At 34.0% G+C, this 22,257-nt stretch overlaps 14 protein-coding genes and 2 pseudogenes across 16 annotated transcripts, besides 5 other annotated features; 10 read left to right on the forward strand and 6 right to left on the reverse strand.

Annotated features, from left to right (window-relative positions):
* Positions 1 to 347: 347 nt before the first annotated feature.
* On the forward strand, positions 348 to 2,169 carry TVAGG3_0131460 (methylated-DNA-[protein]-cysteine S-methyltransferase protein; the record flags this gene model as incomplete). The annotated part of the gene is made up of 1 exon (XM_001320468.1): positions 1,107 to 1,565. One exon carries the CDS (start codon positions 1,107 to 1,109, stop codon positions 1,563 to 1,565), a length of 459 nt encoding a protein of 152 aa, XP_001320503.1.
* An 85-nt stretch (positions 2,170 to 2,254) lies between these two features.
* TVAGG3_0131470 (BAR/IMD domain-like family) lies at positions 2,255 to 3,002 on the reverse strand (the record flags this gene model as incomplete). Its single annotated transcript, XM_001320467.1, has 1 exon — positions 2,337 to 2,999. The coding sequence occupies one exon, from the start codon at positions 2,997 to 2,999 to the stop codon at positions 2,337 to 2,339; it is 663 nt and encodes a 220-aa protein (XP_001320502.1).
* A 2,032-nt stretch (positions 3,003 to 5,034) lies between these two features.
* TVAGG3_0131480 (uncharacterized protein) lies at positions 5,035 to 5,310 on the forward strand (the record flags this gene model as incomplete). The annotated part of the gene is made up of 1 exon (XM_001320466.2): positions 5,035 to 5,310. The coding sequence occupies one exon, from the start codon at positions 5,035 to 5,037 to the stop codon at positions 5,308 to 5,310; it is 276 nt and encodes a 91-aa protein (XP_001320501.2).
* Positions 5,311 to 5,328: 18 nt separating this feature from the next.
* Positions 5,329 to 5,562, forward strand: TVAGG3_0131490 (serine threonine-protein phosphatase family; the record flags this gene model as incomplete). The annotated part of the gene is made up of 1 exon (XM_001320465.1): positions 5,329 to 5,562. The coding sequence occupies one exon, from the start codon at positions 5,329 to 5,331 to the stop codon at positions 5,560 to 5,562; it is 234 nt and encodes a 77-aa protein (XP_001320500.1).
* A 4-nt stretch (positions 5,563 to 5,566) lies between these two features.
* On the reverse strand, positions 5,567 to 6,362 carry TVAGG3_0131500 (annotated as a pseudogene). The gene has a single exon. A coding segment is annotated over exon 1 (796 nt).
* Positions 6,363 to 8,085: 1,723 nt separating this feature from the next.
* Positions 8,086 to 13,274: a mobile genetic element.
* On the reverse strand, positions 9,548 to 9,748 carry TVAGG3_0131520 (uncharacterized protein; the record flags this gene model as incomplete). Its single annotated transcript, XM_051223941.1, has 1 exon — positions 9,548 to 9,748. The coding sequence occupies one exon, from the start codon at positions 9,746 to 9,748 to the stop codon at positions 9,548 to 9,550; it is 201 nt and encodes a 66-aa protein (XP_051108927.1).
* TVAGG3_0131530 (protein of unknown function, DUF4106 family) lies at positions 10,347 to 10,664 on the reverse strand (the record flags this gene model as incomplete). The annotated part of the gene is made up of 1 exon (XM_001320463.1): positions 10,347 to 10,664. The coding sequence occupies one exon, from the start codon at positions 10,662 to 10,664 to the stop codon at positions 10,347 to 10,349; it is 318 nt and encodes a 105-aa protein (XP_001320498.1).
* TVAGG3_0131540 (uncharacterized protein) lies at positions 11,126 to 11,575 on the forward strand (the record flags this gene model as incomplete). The annotated part of the gene is made up of 1 exon (XM_001320462.1): positions 11,126 to 11,575. One exon carries the CDS (start codon positions 11,126 to 11,128, stop codon positions 11,573 to 11,575), a length of 450 nt encoding a protein of 149 aa, XP_001320497.1.
* TVAGG3_0131550 (protein of unknown function, DUF4108 family) lies at positions 11,592 to 12,011 on the reverse strand (the record flags this gene model as incomplete). The annotated part of the gene is made up of 1 exon (XM_001320461.1): positions 11,592 to 12,011. The coding sequence occupies one exon, from the start codon at positions 12,009 to 12,011 to the stop codon at positions 11,592 to 11,594; it is 420 nt and encodes a 139-aa protein (XP_001320496.1).
* Positions 13,275 to 13,426: 152 nt separating the features above from the next.
* Positions 13,427 to 13,456: a terminal%2Cinverted (terminal inverted repeat of MuDR-2_TvMULE3 transposon ID:TVAGG3_0131560).
* Positions 13,427 to 15,053: a mobile genetic element.
* TVAGG3_0131570 (zinc ion binding protein family) lies at positions 13,540 to 14,172 on the reverse strand (the record flags this gene model as incomplete). The annotated part of the gene is made up of 1 exon (XM_001293970.1): positions 13,540 to 14,172. One exon carries the CDS (start codon positions 14,170 to 14,172, stop codon positions 13,540 to 13,542), a length of 633 nt encoding a protein of 210 aa, XP_001293971.1.
* Positions 15,054 to 15,628: 575 nt separating the features above from the next.
* TVAGG3_0131580 (uncharacterized protein) lies at positions 15,629 to 16,296 on the forward strand (the record flags this gene model as incomplete). The annotated part of the gene is made up of 1 exon (XM_051223942.1): positions 15,629 to 16,296. A coding segment is annotated over one exon (668 nt), but the record flags the coding sequence as incomplete, so codon positions are not given.
* A 400-nt stretch (positions 16,297 to 16,696) lies between these two features.
* TVAGG3_0131590 (uncharacterized protein) lies at positions 16,697 to 17,500 on the forward strand (the record flags this gene model as incomplete). Its single annotated transcript, XM_051223943.1, has 1 exon — positions 16,697 to 17,500. A coding segment is annotated over one exon (804 nt), but the record flags the coding sequence as incomplete, so codon positions are not given.
* A 23-nt stretch (positions 17,501 to 17,523) lies between these two features.
* Positions 17,524 to 17,623: a terminal%2Cinverted (terminal inverted repeat of Maverick-3 transposon ID:TVAGG3_0131600).
* Positions 17,524 to 22,257: part of a mobile genetic element that runs on past the window's edge.
* Positions 18,066 to 18,380, forward strand: TVAGG3_0131610 (protein of unknown function, DUF4106 family; the record flags this gene model as incomplete). Its single annotated transcript, XM_051223944.1, has 1 exon — positions 18,066 to 18,380. A coding segment is annotated over one exon (315 nt), but the record flags the coding sequence as incomplete, so codon positions are not given.
* Positions 18,912 to 19,948, forward strand: TVAGG3_0131620 (protein of unknown function, DUF4106 family; the record flags this gene model as incomplete). Its single annotated transcript, XM_051223945.1, has 1 exon — positions 18,912 to 19,948. A coding segment is annotated over one exon (1,037 nt), but the record flags the coding sequence as incomplete, so codon positions are not given.
* Positions 20,744 to 21,362, forward strand: TVAGG3_0131630 (annotated as a pseudogene). Its single transcript has one exon. A coding segment is annotated over exon 1 (619 nt).
* TVAGG3_0131640 (uncharacterized protein) lies at positions 21,395 to 22,059 on the forward strand (the record flags this gene model as incomplete). The annotated part of the gene is made up of 1 exon (XM_051223946.1): positions 21,395 to 22,059. A coding segment is annotated over one exon (665 nt), but the record flags the coding sequence as incomplete, so codon positions are not given.

Consider the following 22,257-nt stretch of genomic DNA (forward strand, 5'->3'; position numbering starts at 1 on the left):
AAGGAATAAAGGAAAGAAAATGGACAGGATCGTAGTATCATACAGCATACTACTCAAATAATCATGCTACGATGATCATTTTTTAAAAATATCTCATATCAAAATGATCATCTTTAATTGAGTTTCACATCAATATGAATTTCTCCATTAAAAGGGGCTCTATTATGTAAGATCAACCCATGATAGAAAATAGATAATGATGCATATCATTGATAAGATAAATTTGATCATGATTAAACCATCTATGTTTTAGATCAAATTAGTAAATTTTTCACCAGCAAAATCTATTGCAAGAACAAAGTTCATATGTTTGACTTTTTTCCCAAAGAACCATAAATTTTTGATCACAGACCCTGAAATTTTATTATTGAGAAATGGGATATCTTTTGGACTTTATTGTTAACAATGCAACTTTTACAGATGAATTGCCAATTCCAAAAGATCCCATTTATGCTATATTTCAAGCAGATGGACTCAATGAATCGATTGCAACGAAACCAATTCAACCACAGGAGAAAATAACATGGAACCATCCAGTTCGTGCTGTTTTGAATTTAGAATCTCTATCTCAAGCGCATATGTACGCTCAATTATGCACACTTCAAGAAAATCCACCAAATAAACCAAGTCCTTATCCAATCGGCTACGCCAGAATCAAATTGAAATCATTCCCTGTTGGAACTCCAGCAACATTCTCATTTCCATTACTAAATCCATCAAATACTGCAATTACAATTGCAACAATGTCAATGACTGCAAATATAACAGCTATGATTCCAGTAGTTGATACATCATCATTTGCTATGGGAATTCCAATTAATAGATAGATTATTAGCTTTCATTTTTTTGAAATTTCAGAAATATATGAAATTTCATTTTCATTTTGATTCCCCAATAAGAGACGTACGAACAAGAATAAGGCAAACGCTTCATTGTTTTACAAATAGATATTTCCATTTGAAGATGACCGAATTTTTGTTCTCCAAAAATTACGAATTTGTTATGTGTTTATTCATGACTTCTTCAGACTTTCTGAAATGTCCTTTTTTAATCCCGATTTCCTTTTAATTTAGAATTGAATTCGAAATGATCGTAAAAGTGCCAAAATGACGTTTATTGATAAGTTTGATGCTCCTTTCGGAGAGCTTCGAATTGTGAGCCGTGATAATTGCATTACTAACATCGATATTAAAAAGGCCGAAGTATCAACAGGAGATCCACCTCTTTGCGTTCGAGAGTGCAAATTACAGTTAGAAAAATATTTTAAGGGCGAATTAAAGGAATTTACGTTTAAAATATCTCCAGAAGGAACAGATTTTCAGAAAAGAGTTTGGTCTGGTCTCCAAGCCATTCCTTGGGGAAAAACAGAAACATATTCTGAGCTTGCTCAAAATATTGGATGCCCTCAAGGATACAGAGCTGCTGCTAATGCATGCGGTAAGAATCCAATACTAATTGTCATACCATGCCATCGCTGTTTAGCAAAAGATGGACTTGGTGGATTTTCTTGCGGAATTGAGAAAAAGAAATATCTTTTAGCACTAGAATCGAGTAACAAAAAATAAATTGTTTTGTTTTAAATACTTATTTAAAAAAAAACTTGAAACAAAGTATTTTTATTTTAGATCTTGAAAATTTAGTGTTGTTGTTATGATGTTCTTCGTCATAGCTTGATCCTGGGAATACAGATTCCCAGGAGATATTGACTTCCCTCCGACATATGACGCAAGTTGTGATGCTTCGTAATACAAATATTATTTTTGACATGAGGCGACCAATGTGATTATTGAATAGACTTTTACCGTCACTCTCAGCAAAGTCTAAAACAGCGATGTATACATAATTATAATTGTTCCATTTTAGAATCGCAATTGAATTTTAGTTTGACTGGTATGATGTGCATGATCAAATGTATTTTGACTTTATGAGATAAAATTTGAAATTTGAAAATGCGATATCTGATTCAAATATTCATTTGAACACATTTAAAATTCAATAGCAAACTAAAGTAATATACAGAATGGCACAATGTTCCGAAATCAAGTTCTGATTGCGGAACTTCGACCGACAAGAGTGTCATATGTACTCTTATTGGTCATAATATGCCATTCTGAGAGACATTGTCACTGCATAAAAATGCCTTACTTATAGCTATACTTGACTTTTAAAATTTAATTTTACATTTTTATCAATCTTTTGGCTTGGGGAAAGTACTCCTTGATAAAATGAAAGGGTATCACTCTCTAATTTGGGGAAATTTATCAAGGAGGCTTTTATTTTATGAAATAACAAAAAATTTTAGACTTTAAATAGTTAAATAAATCAAAATACAAATTTTACTGACCAGCTTGGGTGTAAATATCAGATGATTCTTTGAGTCTATTAATAATTGTATTTGTATCATCATCAAGCTGTATTTCATCAACTTTATCGATAAATTTGGCCCATGCCTCAAGGCTTCTTGCATAAAGTTCCATCTGGGCGTGAGCATAAGAAGAAAGAATTGTGATTAAATCACGATGAAGCTGATTTGCATATATAGCTGCTGCTTGAATAGCTTGTGTATTTGCTGTTTGGCAATTTGTTGTTGCAGAAGTTATTTGTGCTGCTGTTTTGGATGCTTGAGCTTTTGTTTGATTGTATTGACGTATTGCTTGTTCGCGCTTTTTGAGTAATTCCATACAAGTTTTAGCTAGCTCTAATGAAGACGTAAAAGCCATTGAAGCAAGTTGATGATCCCTCGAATACATCACTTTCCTTGCATATTCAACTTGAGATAAAGATGCAATGAATAGATTTAGTACTTCTTTGGCTTTTTCAAATTGAGGTTTGGAAATCTCGAAGAAATTATCTGTTAATTGTTCATTCAAAACACCAACTGATCTTTCCTTTTCAGCAATAACTGTAATTTCTTCTTTAACATATGCAGCAAATTTATTCATAACATCTATTGAGCTATAAATAAGCTGCCCACCAGGTTCCATCCATTTCGCGCACATTTTAAACGTTCACTTTTTCAATTTATCATTCATATCTTACGTATAGAACCGTTGTCCATTATTATGAAAAACTTCTCGTATAACATGTGGTCAATTAGTTAAAATCAAATGTTTTGAAATATCTTTGAGTGCCTTCGGGTAAGGATTCCAAGGTAGCTTTTGAATCTGATATATTATCTAAACCATTAATGATATGGTTTATATAAGCATGATTTATATGATTTAAATGATTCTGTTCTGACATTTGATATCTTTGTATCAATCACGTTAACTAACCCTTTCCATTCAACAATTTAACAGGTTGAATTTATATGGGAGACCAATAGCTTTTCTTCAATATTGTCAAAATTAGGAGTTGGACTTCCAAATTTGTCAGCATATACTTATTTGAGATCATGTATCTGATCCTTATTATATTTCATTAATATTTTTGATGGTTGGGAAAATGTGACACAATGTTGTATTTACTTACAGCATTCAGCAGGAGTATTGGAATTGAATACCATGAAGAAAAAGCTTTTCTCTCGTGGATGAGGAAATATAAGCAGATATATATAGGAGACGAATATTTTTTCAAATTAGGAATTTATTTGACTAACAAAAGATTTATTCAAGAGCATAATAGAGGTGAATATAGCTATAAACTAGGAGAAAACCAGTTTGCTGCCCTTTCTCCTTCAGAATATCAAACATTATTATCATCTGAAACAAAAGTTGAGAAAAAGACTAAAGGAAGGTCAGGTGAGTGGGGCTTCCAGGCGCGTTGCGCCCTCTAGCCCATAAGAAATTTTTCCCAAGACCCAAGAGGAGGACCGAACCCCAGCCGACCAGCCGGTGACAAAACCAAAACCGTTGTTATTTACATCATATTAATGGTGTCACTTTTTAAATGTCACTTTTTGTGTCGCTTTTCACAAATTATATATGTTTTCATGTTTTGTCACTTTTCTGTCACTTTTCGGGTAAAAACATTTTTATTATTATATATAAATGAATTTTACAAAACCGCTGTTACCGTTCTTTGGAAATAAGAGTAGATGTAAAGATATTATATTGAGAGAACTTAAGAAACTACCGAATGGTCTAACATTTGTAGATTTGTTCGGTGGAAGTTTCTATATATCCCATTTATGTCATACAATATTTCCTGACTCAAAGATTATATGCAATGACTTCGACAACTATATGGACCGTCTCAAACATATACCAGACACAAACAATATATTGAAAGAGTTAAAAGAAAAGATACCTATAGGTAAGATGGAACGTATACCATTAGATAAGAAAAATATTGTGAGAGAGGTTTTGAAAAAAGCAGAATATATAGACTGGGATAGTATATCTGCTAGACTATTATATAGTGGTTCTATAAGAGTTCATGACATTGAAACACTTATGTCAAAAGTTTTATATCTTAACTATACAAATGTTTTCAAAGAGGACATAGAAAAATATATTGAGGGTATAGAGTTTGTGAGATGTCATTGGACAGAGTTGTATGAAAAATATAAAGACAAGGAAAATGTTTTCTTTATAGTGGACCCGCCGTTCTATAACACATGGGATTTTCAATACCAAGTAGACTGGACTTTGAGAGACTCTTTAGAAACTTTAGACGTTATACATAACCATCCATGCTTTTACTTTACATCCGATAAAAGTGGTTTGGAAACCGTTATGAGATGGTTAGAGGACATACATGACTATGAGTTTATATATGACAAGATAGAATATGAGAGAGGTCCTATAAACTGGAGAAAGTGTCACAATAAAGAAATTTTATTAGTAAGTAAATGTGGTTTGAAATAGGACTACTTGTTTTAGTTTTTTTCCATTGTGTCATTTATTTATTTGACGTGGCAGAAAAGTACAGAGAATATGAAGATGAACCAATGCCTGCAAATGTTCAGCATATGTACTCGTAAGAGATATTTTTATCTAATATTAAATGGACGCACAGAACTTAGCGAATGCACAGCAACCTGGACAACCAAACCCAGAGAATATTCCAAATGAAGTTAGAATACAAACTGCAATGGCAAACTATGGTCAAGTGCCAACAGATGTACAAATGCAAACTGCCATGTCAAATGACGCTGCGTTAGGTTTGCCACCATGGTATGCAAATATGAGATGGAAAGAGTTTTATACAAACCCTGAAGTGGGATATAAACAACTTTATGCAGATGACGCGAACACAGGAGTTGACCCAGAATATGTTTTCTACCAGAGGAGAAACAGAATGTATGAGCTCCAGTTAAAGAATGCTATGGAACTCAACAGGAAACGTAAGAGACTAGGCGGACATTAGATTTTTACATATAGTAAAATGGTTTTCTTCAGTAAGATAGGAAACTTCTTTCGAAATGTTGGAAGAGGTATATGGAATGGAATAAAATCTGTCGGAAGAGGAGTATGGAATGGTGTCAAAAATATTGGTAAAAGAGTAGGTCAGTTTGTTGGTATTATACCTAAAGACCCTGAACCAGAAGAACAAGCTCCTGTAATACAACAGCCTGAACCTGCACCACAGTCAAGTTGGCAACCACAACCGGTATATTAAAAAGTTATATTTTTATCGTTCGATAGTAGTTGTATATGAAACTAAGTTCTAAGTAAAACGCATGGTATAATGGAATTATTCTTTTTCTTCCATCTGTAGTAAACCATACTTGAAAGTCTGAAATACTTCCACTCGGCGGTTCATATAACTTTGTAGGTTTTTCGTAAAAGTCATTCATCAGACATAAGAAAGAGTTTTGCGCACCAGAAAATGAAGCATGAACAATAATAGCATCTGGGTCGAAAATATTTTCATATGTTCCATTAGGTTTTTCGACTTCATAATAGTCCGGGTGTACTGGATATGCTGCAGGCTGATTTAACATCCTCATAAATCTATACCATGCCAAGTTGTTATATTTTGTAGAAATATAAACGTTTTCTCCAAGGTCTTCTATTTTATTGATTTTAACAGTTGCATTTTTCCTGTCATAAATAATATCGAGATGGTATTCTCCTTCGTCAATGTTAAACTGGTTTGCATATTCGATATAGATATCGTTTATTTTTTCTTGAAAAGCTTGAAGAGTTGTTTCTAAGTTTATAAGCAAATTAACTTGTAAAAGTTTTCCTTGTTCAAATTTCTCATACATACGTTTTTCTTTGTTATAGTATCGAACTTCAAAACCGACCGTAAATGGGAAACCATGTATGGCTTCTGAAATGAACTTCATTCTACGAAAGCAATAGCTTTTGTGACGGATGGGTCTCTTAACCATCTTAATGGGTAGTCAAAACGATAGCCTTCATGCTTTACGGTATCTGTCTCAAACTTTTGACCTACATTGGTAAAAAGTTCATCTAATGGTTTAGTTGTAGCAACTCTAGAATTTTCTTTTTCTATTGAAAGCATATTTTATCTAGAATAAAAATGTCAAATGAAACAGCGTCTATGAGAGAAATACAACACAACCGACAACTCATTATGCAAGCTCTAAATAAGAACACAACAAACTTTTCAAACTATGCTAAAATATCTGAGTCATTGAAAGAAGGAAACTTAAAACTGACATTAAACCCAATGACAGATGAGTTTCTGTTTCAAGACAATAAGAACCATACTGTTTGTATAAATCCAACAAAAGGAACTTTAAACGAGAAACCTATAAATGAACTTCTTTTGAAAGCAGATGTTGACAACAAAGCTGACAAAGAATATGTAGACGATGCAATAGCAAAAGAAGAAGAAAGAGCTAACAATGCTTATGCAACAAAAGAACATATTCATCCTGAACTAGCAGACAAAACATATGTTGACAATAAAATGTCAAGTGAAGTGACAAGAGCTGAAAACGAATATTCTAAAAAGACTCATATACATTATATTAACCAAATACCAAGTCTTAAGGAAACATTAGAGACAAAAGCAGATAAGACTCATACACATTCTATATCTGATATTACAAACTTACAAGAAACCTTAAACAGGAAAAGTGCCGTTGGACATACACATACCATTGCAAATATTACAAACTTACAAGAAACCTTAAACAGGAAAAGTGCCGTTGGACATACACATACCATTGCAAATATTACAAACTTACAAGAAACCTTAAACAGGAAAAGTGCCGTTGGACATACACATACCATTGCAAATATTACAAACTTACAAGAAACCTTAAACAGGAAAAGTGCCGTTGGACATACACATACCATTGCAAATATTACAAACTTACAAGAAACCTTAAACAGGAAAAGTGCCGTTGGACATACACATACCATTGCAAATATTACAAACTTACAAGAAACCTTAAACAGGAAAAGTGCCGTTGGACATACACATACCATTGCAAATATTACAAACTTACAAGAAACCTTAAACAGGAAAAGTGCCGTTGGACATACACATACATCTTCTGAAATAACAGACTTAAACGTTAGCCTTGAAAATAAAGCAGATAAAACATATGTCAATGAAATATACCAAAGTTTGATAGGAACAAAAAATATTGAAACTATTGTTGGTGACTTTTCTGTCAATGAAGAAAATAAATATTTTAGATGGCAGTTGGTACAGTCCTTAGAAAATGGTACACGGTGTAAACTCATTCCGAAAAATAACAATGAAATGTATGTAAGCTATAAAAAGAATAATGGTACACAAGTTAAAGTTCCATTAGACAACAACTGCTACTTAAACTTATATGGAGACGAACAAAAGAAATATTTAAGAGTTTATGAAATGGCAGATATGACATTGCCTGACCCAGCTCCAGCACCATATTATTATGACTATGGAGATGACGACAGAACACCACATGTAGATGAACAAAAGCTAACATTATATTTAGATTATTATAGATATAAAGATATAATGCAATCAAAGAAAAAACGAGAATAGTATATTATACAGATGACAGAAATAAATATTATAGTCAAGATTTTACCTACCCTGAAAACATAAGATATATTATAAAAAATATTCTGACACAAACCAGAAGAAACCTGAAATAGTTGCACTATATTTTAAGTTCAAAAGAGACAAATCCTATAATATCCATATGTTGATTAATGAACCCAGTATTCTATTTATACATCTATGGATGCAAGAGGTCCTCAAGTAATGTTTGGTGTTGGTGCATGGGAACAAATATTCGACAGGTTTTTGTTATTGTGCAAACTCTTCAAAGGAAACAGTGGAAGTAAAACGATTTCAGGTGAAAATTTACCTGCACACAGTCATTACATAGATTTAAGGACATCTCAAGCAGGTTGGCATAAGCATAGATATTGGGATTGGTCAGGAATGAAAGGTAAAGGATATGATGTTAAAGACCGACGTGTTTGCTATAAATTGTTACTGGGATGACACGCAGGGAGAAGGAAACCATACACATTTCGTTTCAGGATATACGCAAACAACGGGACAAAGTAAAGAATACATGCCACCTTACATGACAGTTTACGCATGGTATAGAATTGCTTAGTCGTCATTTTCAACTTCTTTAGCATATTCGTCAGGAGTTGTCTTATATTTGTTAGGAACTGTCTTTGAAAGTATACCACCTTGAACTTTGACAAGTTTGAAACGAGCGTCTGGCAATAGTAGTTTTATCTTCTGCTATTGCAGTGTGCACATTTTGCCATGTTTGCCTAAAACTTCATAATATTCTCTTGTATACTTTCTTCTATTTTTACGAACACGAATGTGAGTACCTGTCGGGTTCCCATTTTCATATGGGTCGCGTTTAGGTATTTCTATTTTTACTTTGTCACCTTTCTGAAGTTTGAAGCCCGGCATTCTTTCTTGTTTGTCTCTTTTGACTAAATTATTAAATATATAGTCTTTCTCTAAGTCAGGGTTGTTTTTCATTTCTTCGGGGAGTGGTTTCCAAACCTTTTGTTTACGGTTATTGTAAATTTAAAACTTGTCTCATCTTTGCCATGGAGAGTGTCTATATTTGTCGTCATATGACATTTCATTTGCTTCACCACCTTGTGGTTGGTTTAAGTCTCTTAACATTTTTATACAACCGTCAATGACACCAAGAGCAGAATGGTTTTGGTCGACAATGAAATATTGGTTTACATTTTTGAACGCAGATAGTTTTTAATATCATCTGATTTGAAAGAACTTTCACAGTCAGATGTCAGTTTTGTTGGATGGTATTTGTCAACGAATATTGTCAAAGCTGCTAAGATATCTAAAATAGCTTTGGACTGTAATGGTATGGCTTCACAGTATCTTGTGTTTTGACCAACAAATATTAACCAGTATGGTGGCCCATCTTCTCTATACCTCGGAATGTTTTCCAAGATATCCATAAACCAAGCATTTGGTGTTGAACTAAAGATTTTTATCATGAGTGCTTTCTTTGTCGCTTTAGAAACATAGGGGTCCTTGTTCGGATTCGTCATTTTTTACCCTATAAGAAATGGGTTTATTTGGCGCATTAGCAGGAGTTGCATCTAGATTTTTACCCGCAGTGGGAACAATAGCCAGAGGTGCATTTGGAATTGGAAGGAACAAGACTTATTAAAACTTTTTACTCTTTCTTTTCTGGGTTGTTTAGAGCTGGTTTCTCTTGTAGAAATCTTTCATACTCTTCCATGGTCATGTAATTGCGAATTTGGTACGCAATTCCAGGTTCGTTGTTTTTGAACCTTATGTATGTAACGCTTCCATCCTCCTCAGGGAAGTAACCTGCTAACATCTGACCAAGTTTTCTCGGTGACTCGGAGCTCATAAAAATGTCACTTTTTAAACGTTAAGTTTTTAGTCTTAATTTACCCTTTGTTTGTCAAGGTAGTATTGGAGTGCAATTTCTCCAAATTCTCTGTGTCGGAGTTCTTCAGCATTTTCCAAGGTGTACCTGGAGAACTCAAAGAAGTTGTCAAGAACATACTGCCATGCTGCTCTTCTGAGTTCGTCGGTATTTTGGAAGTGTTGCACCTTCGAGTCTTCGGACATGAAAAAAATGACACTTTTTCTATTAAACCGTTTTGGCATTTCTCATGAGTGAGTATAGTTCTGCCGAACCATTGGAAGAGAAGAAGTACCCTTGCTGGCAAAAGACAAAAATAGTTGCCTTAGTTGTCATTGCAATTGTACTCGTAATTGAATTCATTGTACTTCTCTTCACGTACATAAAACTCAGCAATGGTATTTGCTTTAAGAAGCTACCATCTTACTAAGACTAAACACTTAGATTTTTCAAGCTTGACTTTTTACAATTTGAACTTTGTTTGCGTAGATATGAATTCTGAAAGAAGTATGAGGGTCTTCTATGACTTTGTACTTCTCCCATAGTTCATGTCTGTCAAACTTACCTGCCATGGACTCTTTCATAAGTTCCATGAAATCGTCTTCGGACAATCCGGGGAAAGTATTATGTCAGTAAGTATTCTTTTAACATCCTTACTTAAACTCTTTGCTGTCTGTACACATATTACGACTGCAATGTTAAAGTGTCTGAGCTTCTTAAGAATTCGACACATATCTTGTTCTCTGTTCTTTAACAAAGGATGAGAAGCAAAGTCATCTAAGATAAGAAGACATCTATGAGGGTAAGTCTTCCAATCGTAAGATTGCAATTTCTTCGAAATGTATTCTATCTCTTTCTGTTTGTTTCTGAAGTGGTGTTTGTCTAATATTCTCTGCATTTCCTCATTAGGTTCTTTAAACTTAGAATTTATATACTCATTTATAGCATTATACTTCAAAACTCTTCTTTAGTACTTCTTTATCCAATCCAACAACTCAGAGTCTTTTATACATACTAACTTAGACTTCTTTATAATATCTTTGAACGAATTGACGGTTTGGTCAAATTGACCAGAAGTCGAACAAATGACTACTAACTCATAGAATGGGTTCTTCTCATCTAGTTCTTGTTGTTGTGCAGCCATTTTAAGATAAGTGAAAGTCTTACCCGACCCAGGTGGTGCAATTAGACCTGTTATACCATTCTGAGCAAATAAGAACTTTTCATGTATAGGTTTTATCTGAGCATTTTCTAACTTCCTCTTGTTCTTGTTTAAAACATTCTCAAATTTCTTGTCAATGTCAGCAAACTTTTTTCTAACATATTTTTAGAAAAATTAAAATTTTTATCTTTTAGAAAATGTCTAGCGAATTCGCTATCTATATTCGAGACAAACTTTTTGACAGCAAAACATCTGTCGACCATAAAATCTTACATAGTGTAAACAAGAAAGGTGAATTTGTTCTAAAGTTCTGTTTCTGGGAATATGACAAGAACCATAAAACATTAAGCAGAGCAGTCTTAAAATTTGTCAATGACAGACTTGTTGACAGAGATGACGCCGATTGGAAAGATGAAGTCCAACAAAAGTTCTTAGAATGCAAAGAAGACACATGCGGTGTTCTTGAAGATGAAATCGAAAACAGAATAGATGAGCTATTAAAGGACAAAGAACTTTTACATAGATATGGTTCTGAGAAATTTGACATATCTCCACCAGAGAAGAAGAAGAAAGAAAAGAAAGAGAAAAAAGTAGAAGAGAAGAAAGAACCTGAACCAGTTCCAGAGAAAAATAAATTTGACATGTAAAAATAAAATTTTATTTTTAGAACATTTCTGGGTCAATGTCAATGTTCTCTTCCTCTTTAGGAGCAAACACTGGCTTAGACTCTAAAATCTTTTTACCCAATTTACCTTGAACTTCTACAACTTTAGACTCATAATATTCATAGTCGTCTGTCTTCTTTGGTTCATAAGGTATAACAAGTTTGTATGCTTTGCCTTCTTTAAGGTTTGAGAACCTTCTGTCAAAACTTTCTTTGACTGTTAACAAACCTTCTATGTCTAAGTCTTCAAATTTCGCACCATTTTTAGTCACAATAGCAAACTTAACTGGTTCGATGTTCCAAACTTTGCTGAATGAAGACTTTTCAAAATGGTAGAAGTAAACATTCAAATATGTGAATGGGTCTAGTTCTTCTTTAAGTCCTGACATGTACTTGTTTACTGAGATGAATTTCGTCATCTTTTCTATCGGATAAAATTTTTTTTAAATTTACTCAGAAAAATTTTTCTTTGTATATACACCATTCTGAACATCTAAAAGACTTTTGACATTTGCCAAGAATGTACGTTTAGAAGCTGCCATATAACCATACTCTTGACAATATTGTTTATATTCATCATATAAAGACTTTTCATCTAAACACTCAAAGTCGCTTTCTTCTATGAACAGTTCATATACACTCTTGTTTGCTTCTAACAATGTTTGTCTCTCTTCGGTATGTGGAATTTGTCTTGGATTGAACTTAGAAATATCTAATGTCATGAAATATGAGAACAAGTGGTTGTAAAAGTCAGATGTCAAAGTTTCTGCTAAGTCGTCAAAATATTCTGTATCTTGCATATGAGAATCTGACGTTCTGACAACTACATATCTTCTGTCAGAACTTTCTAACTTCATCGGAACAGCATTGTTTGAAACCATAATGAAGTTTGCAACATTTTCACAAACTCTTTGGTCTTTATACTTTCTTTCAACAACTCCAACTTTGTCTGTTATAAGACTCTTCAAAGCATCTGAGTTCAAAACTTTTGTTGTATCTATACTTTGAAGTTCATTGCAAACTATAAGTTTCATATTCTCTATTGAGGAGTTAAACTTGCCACAGATGTTTTCTAAGTTTGTCATATTCGGATTCGAATAACCTTCTAACAGTTTGCACAAAATATCTGTAAAGAAAGTATTCTTACCTGTTCCTTGTTTTCCAATTATAATGAGAGCAGTTTCATTTTTAGCACTTGGATGTTGTAAGATGTTTGCAAACCAACATAAGATATACTCATAGACTCTTTCATTTCCATTGCATATAATTTCTTTGACATGGTCTAACCAAGCTTCTATAACATTTTCTTTCCATTCTACTTGTTCGTATTTATATCCAGTGAAGATAGAATAGAAGTTTGGAGAAGGTGTATAGAACTTTATACCTCGAACTGAAAAATCTTCTAACTTTGACAATAAGATATCCCAAGCATCTAACATCTTCATGCCAACTTGTACGACTTTTATTTTCTTAAGTTTCTGTCTACATTCTTGTTCTGAAACTATTATTGCTCTTGGTTTGTTAAAGACAACATCCCATTCTTTCATGACATAACATTCTGGGGCAGAGTCAACATAAATGACTAAACGTTTCAAATTCTCGACTGCTTTGTTATAGTCTCTAAATGGACACATATTTCTGAATGCTTGGAAGTCATAAAAATCTGAAACATCTATTCTGTACATTTTTATAAAAATAAAAAAAATATTATTTTTTTATTCTTGACTTTGTTGTTCCATTTGTTGCATTTGTTGTTCTTGAGCTATTTGTTGTTGAAGTTGTTCTTGTAATACAATACTTTCACCAGTTGCATCTTCCAATTCGAAACTTTCTGGAGTATATAAGAATTTCCGAAAAAGTGACACCCAAAAAGTGACACTTTCAATAGGGAGTAACACTTAAAAAGTGACAATTTAAAATTCACAATAAATAAAAATAATTAATTTTTTAGTCTATTAAATTATTCTTTTCTTTGAAATCCTCCAAAAATTCTTCGAAATGTTCTAAAATATAACCTGGAGAATTATAACAAAATTCATTAATTTCTAACATATACGTATCTAACAATTCATTTGGAATTTCAAACGATCTTAAATATGTAATTGAATTTTGTATCTTCTCATTTATTTGAGAAAGTTTTTCTTCAGCATTTTCCAATAAAAATCTTAATGGATTCAAATTGGCTTCTTGATTCTGAACAAAATTTAATACTTGGTATAAACGTGATTGAACTTCTCTTTTCAATTTTGTTTTATAATCTGTCAATCGAGGCTCGCGAATTCTAATTGAAGGAATAAAACCTGTTTGAAGTAAATCGTTTTTAATACGATAAAAGTAATTGGGTGCAACTTCTTCTAAAAGATTTTTGACAAAAACATCAATTCTTTGATTTTTAACGCAGCCAAAATCGTGATATTTTATCTTTTTAAATAAAGATTCAGAAACGTTATTCACAACGGTTAATTCATTTGGTCTGGCAGCGGCTATCCACTGTTGTTTATGAATGTTCCACTGACGTGTAAAGTATTGATTAAATTCCAATTGATCTTGAATTTTATCAATAATGTGCTCTTTATACATTTTTGCAGCATCTTCTTCTGTGCAATCACGATAATAACATAAAATGTTCATAAATTTTTCGACTTCTGATCTAATCTCTTCATCATTTATCTTTGAGAGATTCTTTTTAAGTGCGCGTATTACATGTAGCGCGCACCAAAAGATATTGCACTCCGGAAATGAATTCCTAATCCCGTTGAAAATGTTTAGTGCACAGTCAGACATGATAAATTCAGGTTCTATGTGAGTTGTTTCAAAATATTTACTTAAGCAAAAAGAAATATTTTCACTATTATCTGGATATATTATAAAATAACACAAAGGGATAGAATGAGTATTAGCAAATTTGGTAGCTAATACATAAAAAGGAAATCCATGAATAATTAATTTAAACGTAGAGTCTAAGTGATAAATTGGTGGTTTTTCATGAATTTGAGAGGTTATATCATTATCAGAGTAAATAAAAACCAATTTGTCTGGAAAATCAGTATCTTCACCTTGAATGTCAAAATAAATAAGGTCATCATGTTGATCTTCCCATTGATTAACATAGTTTTGTAAAGATTGAATTTGATTTAAAGATATGTCTGGTAAAGATCTCATAAGATCTTTTTGTTGTAAATAATATTTCAATTGATTGATTGCAGTTTGTTTCATAGTCATGTGAATACAAGTATGATCTTTAGGTATTTCAAGCGTTTTGTTGACTTCTTGTGTTGCATTAAGTGGACTTCCGTGATTCATGAGAAATTTTTTAATCCAAGCACGGTAAGTACCACTTGTAGGTGTATTTTTATGTTGTGGTGGTGGTCCTGAGTGAATATGAGTTAAGTTTGCAGATTTAAAAATGTAATTGTCGAAATTTTTAATAAATTTAAAGCCTGCTGGGCAGCCTTCGTATTTATAGATCTGCAATTTTCCCAAATGAACGGGTGGATAAGATCCCAGCCCTATCGTCGTCCCAGTGTCAATTTTACAAAAAAAATTCTTAATAAAAATTTTTATTAAAAAATTCTTATCTTTTTTCATTGAAATTTAAATAATAAAATAAATTTGGCTGTAAAAACCATCAATTATTATAATTCTTATCGAAACACATGTAGAAAAACACTTATCGTTTATACTCTTTCTATTTGAAACCTGTTTAGTTCAGTAATTAATAATAAAAATTGTGAAAATAGTGACTATTTAACTAAAAATATATTAAATGATGTAATAATGAGATATACATATATTTTTACGAATTATAATTAGAAATTATTTTGGTCTGGGAATCCCAACCCAAAATCATTGAAATTTTGAATATATGGGATGGGCTACCCATCCAAAACTATATTGAAATTTTTGAATTGATAATAAATGTATCTATATCTAAGGTATATTAGAGAATTTTTAAAAATTATGCATTAAAAAATTGAATTTATTCAAAACAAATTGAGAATAAAAATGCTTAAGTAATCACTTCATTATTTCAACAATGATTGATGCAGTACCGACGTACTATAAAGACATTGAGGTCGGTACTAAGCATCAGTATCTTAGATATAAAAAACCAGGCGACAAGTACGGAAAATATTATGTTAAATGCAATGAACTAGTAAAGCGTCCTGACGGAACTATATGCCACTGTGCAATGGAAGAAATGCGTGAGGATCATTTCAAAAAATGGATCCAAAACAAACGGCACATATGCACACCAGGAGAAGTAGCATCACAACAAACAATCGATCAATACTATCAAAACGTCCCAGCAACAGGGCTTACACCTATATCGTTAGGGGATATCTATGAACAGCTTGCTACATTTACTGGAAGATTTAACTTGGCTCTGAATACCTTCTCAAGCCCAGAGTTTACAAAGCTAGTTAAAACCATTATAATGTATACTGCAGACTCGATGATATTGAAGTTCCCACAGTTACACAATGTTAACATCAATGTTGATAAACTAGCTTCTCAAATATACCAGCCTATTTCAACTGACAAACTAAGGCAAACAATGATACAAATTGCAAATTCAATCCATGTTGCAAAAGTTGATGAGTTTGCTAAGCTTGCCTGTACCTGTGTTGCCATTGATGAGGGGAAGACTCAGCAGTTTCACAATCTGGACTTCTCCCTCACAAATCCTCTGCAAAGCAAGCGGCCCTATCCTGTTGAGTCAATCCAAATGAATGGTGGAACATCTGAAGATTATATCCACTCGCTTACTCAAGGATTTAACAGAATCTTCATTAGAGATGTTAAGATCAGCAGTGTAGTTTGCGATGGCAATAAAGCGCAATTGAAATGTTTTCAGAAAGGATGGAATCAATCGTTCTACAACTCAAATGACCCAAGGTTATTCAAAATCTTGTTTATCCCGTGTTTATGCCACAGGATTCATAATTGTTATCAATATATGACAACAAAAGACGTAGCATTAGGAGCAATTGTGAAACATATCCACGAAATATCAGCTCTTTGTAGAATCCATGTTGAAGACATCGGAGCTCTCTGTCCAAAGCATGTATCCACCAGGTGGATCTATGATTATAATATTTGTATGTTTATTATCAAGTATCAAGACAAAATTTCAAGATATACGCGTATTGATATTGAAAACATCAAGTTCTTAAGAGACTGCTTGGCAATTCTCAAGAAGCTTATTTCCACGTTCGAATCAGATAAAACCAAGATATCTGATTGCTACGTATGGCTTTGCAAGGGTATTGAAGCACTCCAATACCTTTCCAGCAGCAACAACAATCCTTTTGCTGGAATCCTTTCAAGATCGTTGTTGAACTATACCCTTGGATCGGACTTTGGAGGTCTTTGGTGCTTAGCCTTCGCTTTTACACCGAAAGGTAGGTATTATTTCAACCAAAAATTCGTCCACGGAGCGCAGATCAACGAATCTCCGGCAATTAATTCATTTGATATTACAAACGTAACTTTCGTTAATCCAGTAGAAGACATTCAATCTATCTATATGGACTCTATCTTTGAAGAAGGTTCGACTGAAGTTTCTCTTGATATGGTTGAGGAGGGATCAATTCGTCAGGTAACTGCTACAATTGACCCTCCTATGCTTGATCTCGCAGATGTAACATCTAGTTCAAATCAGCCGGTTAACCATTTTGTTGCAGCTAGGCAGTATCTCAAAAGTATTTTGGAACAATTTCGTATTCCGGGTCAAACAATAACAGATATTATTACACTATTTAACACGTATATTAATAGTGATAATGATATCTTCTCTGATGATATGATTCAAGAACGTCAAGAATACGGTTGGGAAGAAATCTCTCATAGAGATGGCAATGTATCAATCTTTGCAGATATCGCCCTTCGTGTTATCTCCGCTTCACCTTCAGAAGCAACATGCGAGAGAACAATAAAAGACCAAAGATTAAAAAAAAGGTAGTGGGGCTTCCAGGCGCGTTGCGCCCTCTAGCCCTGAAGATGTTTAGTATAAATGAAGTTTATATTCGGAGGGCTTCCAGGCGCGTTGCGCCCTCTAGCCCTGAAGATGTTTAGTATAAATGAAGTTTATATTCGGAGGGCTTCCAGGCGCGTTGCGCCCTCTAGCCCTGAAGATGTTTAGTATAAATGAAGTTTTTATTCGGAGGGCTTCCAGGCGCGTTGCGCCCTCTAGCCCATAAAAAATTTCTGAGGACGAGCCAGCCGTTGACTTTTTTGTAGAGCACTCAAAATAGTATAACTTTGTCCGGACAAGTAAGGGTCTATCGTCGCTACAGGAAAAGTTACAGGCGTTCCAAGGAAGTATACTTTGAGAAGCCTTTTCTCCTTATAGAATGAGATAGGACGGTTATTTTACAAAACTGACAACACTTTGACCGAGTAGTTTTTTGTGCTGAACAAATAGTGTCATATAAACATCTGTCAAAAACCGCTTTTTAACTTCACTTAAAATGCCACGTAAGCTACGTAAGAATATACGTAAGAGGAAGAGAGCATTGAAACATCCAATAGTAAAACTGACACCACAACAACAGTTGCAACAACAAATGATGAATGACCCCACTATGTTGCAACAAATGTCAAGCAACCCTATGCTTTTAAACCGAGTTATTGGTGCACAGAGTGGAGGTTTAAGAGCGGCACTTTTAGCGAAAATGGCAGGCTATGGTGGAGCTGCAGACGGAACAGCTTATAACCCTCAAAGTCAAATGAATTTGAGTTCACTCAAAAATCAAATAACAGATGTCAAAAAGTCAAACATAGACATACAGAAACAAATAAGTGAAAACGAAAAGAACTAGAATATGACAGACACACAAAGAAAACTAAATGAGTTAAACGTAGAGAAAAAGAAGAAAGAAGAACAACTGAAAGAACTAAGTACAGAGGAATATGCGAAAAAAGTGTCAGAAAAAGCAGCAGAAGTAGCAAAAATGGAACAAGATGTTATAAATTTGAAAAACCATACTACTCAATATAAAGTACTGAAAGATGAAGAAATAAAACAAAAAGCCCTGAAGACATATATGGATAGCGATGAGTATAAAAAAGAAGTTGAAGCAAATGTAAAGGCAGAAAAACTTTTACAGTTGCAAAACCAAACCGTACAGTATGAAAACTTAGCACAAGAAAGTAAAAATAACGACGCAGCCATGCAAAAGGCAATGAAAAGCGCAGAATATATAAAAGCTAATAATGACTGGTTAGATGCCCAAGCCAACGCTAAAGCAGCCCAACTTATAGGGTCAATAAGGACAAAAATACAAGCGGATGAAGACAGTTCAAATGAAGCTTTAATGAATGCTGACTTTAAGAATGCCTTCGAAGCTCTTCATAGTAAGGTGAAACTAGTGAACGACTTCTCATCTGGAAAGAAACTGAAGTCTGAAGGTTTCGACAAAGAGTTAAGAGAAGTAGCACAAAATATGACGAAAATAACAGATGCAGCAACGAGACAGGCAGTTCAAAGTGCCTATGACGCCGTTAGAGCAACTGTTGTGGAAAGTCAAGAAAAAGAGTTACAACAGACCAAAACAGACCTAGTAAATGCTTTCTTAAAAACGAAAAGTCAGGTAGGACATTATGCTGCAGATGGAACATATGTGCCAGCTGGTGGAACTTATATACCACCAAACCCTCCAAGAGAAGCACCTGCACCAGGACTACCTAAAACATTTACATCGTCACATGGACACAGACACAGGCATGCACCAAAACCAACACAACAACCAACAGTTCAAAATCCAGCACAACAACAACAACCAAAACCAACAGTTCAAAACCCTGCACAACAACAACAACCACAAACAGAGCAAGGACATAAAAGAAGTAGAGAAAAAGGAAACCAAGAATTCTTAAAAATGCTTAAGGAAGATTATGGTTACCCAGATACTCTTGACTTTAGTGACAGATATAAAGAAGCTATTAGAAAGTTCAAGGAAGGAAATACTGACCCGAACCTATTTAGCTTTATGGTTCAGCATCAAATGGGATATAATTTCAAACCTGGAAAATACAAGCTCGCTAAGGGATATGATTTAATAGCATATCATCCAAATGACATGGATGAATTTACTCCGAGATATTTGATGTCAGAGCTAAATGATAATTCAACTCTCTTCATGAAACGCGTAAAAAATAGAGACGGAACGAAAGAAGAAAGGTTTATGAGTCCGGATGACTTAGATAGGGAACTTTTTAAAAACGGTCTCGGAATATATGAAATGCCACCAGATGAGGTACAAGAAACTCAACAGGAAGAAGTTCAGATACAACCAGACATGGAAGAAATAGTTCAGCAACAACAGCTAGAAGAGCCTGAAGAAACGAACAAGTTCCTCCTTTGGAAACTAACTTCACAGAACTAGATGAAGATTTGGAACAGCCGAAAAATCTTGACCCTCAACAAGACTATGAGGTGAATATGGAATCTTTCCAAGAGTCTAAGAAAAATTCGGCTGACAGAGTAGAAGAATATCGAAAAATGTTCACCGACATACAAAAGACCAACATCAGATGAAAATATTCAGCATAGAATGGAAGTACTGAAAGAAAATGTACGCAAATACAATAATCCTTTTTACTTACGACCATATAACGTTCAAATCTTTGGCTGAACTCGGTGAAAATAAAAGGTTAAATTTCAACAAAACATATAGAAATGAAACATTGTTTAAAGTTTCATTCAGAACCTAACCAATATGGAAACAAACCTACTTTTGTTTCTGCAGACTATGGAACTACAATGAGAATGGGGTCATAAAGCTAATCCGGATAGGTGGTTCATAAACTTACAACCCCAATTCCAAGAAGTTGTAGACGCAATGGAAGTGAATGGTGAACCAGATATAGCTGGTATTTTCAGCGCGGCTTTAATGCCATTGAAAGATATGAAGATGCAGATATTTTGGACCAGTATGAAATGAACATGGCCGAGGGAAATATAACACCTGACGTTCTAGAACATTTATCTCAAAGAACTACACAGAACCATAGAGATGGTATATTTGGTGAAGAGTTTAGAAAGAAAGTTAGGGAGAGAGAAGGAAGAGAACCTATTGTACATGACCTTGCAAAACGAAAGTTTGCAAAATGTCATAAAAACTTACTTTGCAGACAATGAACGAGAATGGATGAATATTTAAGAAAACTCAAATGGACAGTACCAAATGAAATGTTAGTATTGAAAAACATGTTCCTTGACAAAATAAAACCAACTACAGAAATAAATGACGCAAGACTGAAACATTGGGTAAAAGCTTTCCCATTCACAAAAGATATTATTGGTAACATGGAAAGAAAACCAGAATGGCTACAAAAAACATATATTTGGAAACGAGCTTATTCCATATGGACAAGCTCTGTTTGAAGAGCTTGAACCGGAAACTCAGGAAAGAGTCATGCAAACAATACGCGAAGACTCAAATACAAACTATGACAAAATCTTTCTAGGATATAGGTTACCTGAGATGGGCTACCAGAGCCCAAAGGCAAAAAGGACATGGGAAATTTACAACATACTAGGTGAACATGAGGCAAAGATGCAACAACTTGAAGCAGAGGGCAAGTTACCAAAAGCGACACCAAAGAAGAAGAGAAGAGTAGAACAAAGTGAAAGTAGTGAAGAAGTAACTTCATCTAGTGAAAGTAGTGGCAATGAAGGAAAAAGAAGAGTTAAAGATTCAGTTAAAAACTCAGTCAGGAAGAAAGTAAAGCTTGGTACGAGTGGGTTCTATTATGACACATAAATCCAACTATTCTATATTTTTACCCATATGAAATGTACGCCGCTCAGAATATAACGCCAACAGTTTTGGATGCCATGAACGGAAATGTTTCCGAATGGTATAACGAATGCGACAATGCCATTAGAAGGTCAGAAATAGTTCCTGGAACTTACGAATATACAACTGCTGTTTCTTATGGAAACGTAGGTGAGTTTGGAGAAGGTTCTTCAACAACAGTAGATATTGCTTGTGACAGGTTTCATATTATTTCTATTGACAACTCATTCTTATACGTGGAACAAGACATTGAAATAAAACCTTCTGCCAAGTTGTCTGACAAGAAAGGTTGCAATGGAATTTTCTATGTCGGATACCAATATGCTCCAGAAGTTTTCATGGGATATAAGATATATTCTAACTCTGACTTAGTTCAAACAGTAACATGGGCAAACTATGAATGGTTCGCTTTGAGAAACTCAGTACAACCACAAGCTAGAGAACAAACAGACCAGTATGCAAATATTGAGAAAATAAGAAGACTTGACCCTAACGTTCCAGGAGTTTATGTTAACCTTTCTGGTTCAGATGGAAATGCTGCCACTAAAGTAAAACTGAAACTTAGAGTTCCTTTGTCATCTTTCCTCATCTTCAGGTTTTTAAGATACTTGCCAAACTGGGCAGGAAAAATTTCTATCGAACTTACTCCAAGCAAAAATAACTTAGTCATTGCACCAACGCAAGACCCATTCACTCTTACAGACGTAAAGGGAACAAATAAAACATCATTCGCCGAATTTTGCAAAGACAAAGTTGACTTAGACTTTGGTTTCTCAAACTTCAACAATGAAGTAAACTATTATTTCAATGCTGCTGGAACTGCTTGGGACCCAGTTAAGTTCACATGCGAACAGTTTGA

The sequence above is a fragment of the Trichomonas vaginalis genome, chromosome IV, assembly GCF_026262505.1.
Source record: "Trichomonas vaginalis G3 chromosome IV, whole genome shotgun sequence".
Taxonomy (NCBI): domain Eukaryota; phylum Parabasalia; order Trichomonadida; family Trichomonadidae; genus Trichomonas; species Trichomonas vaginalis.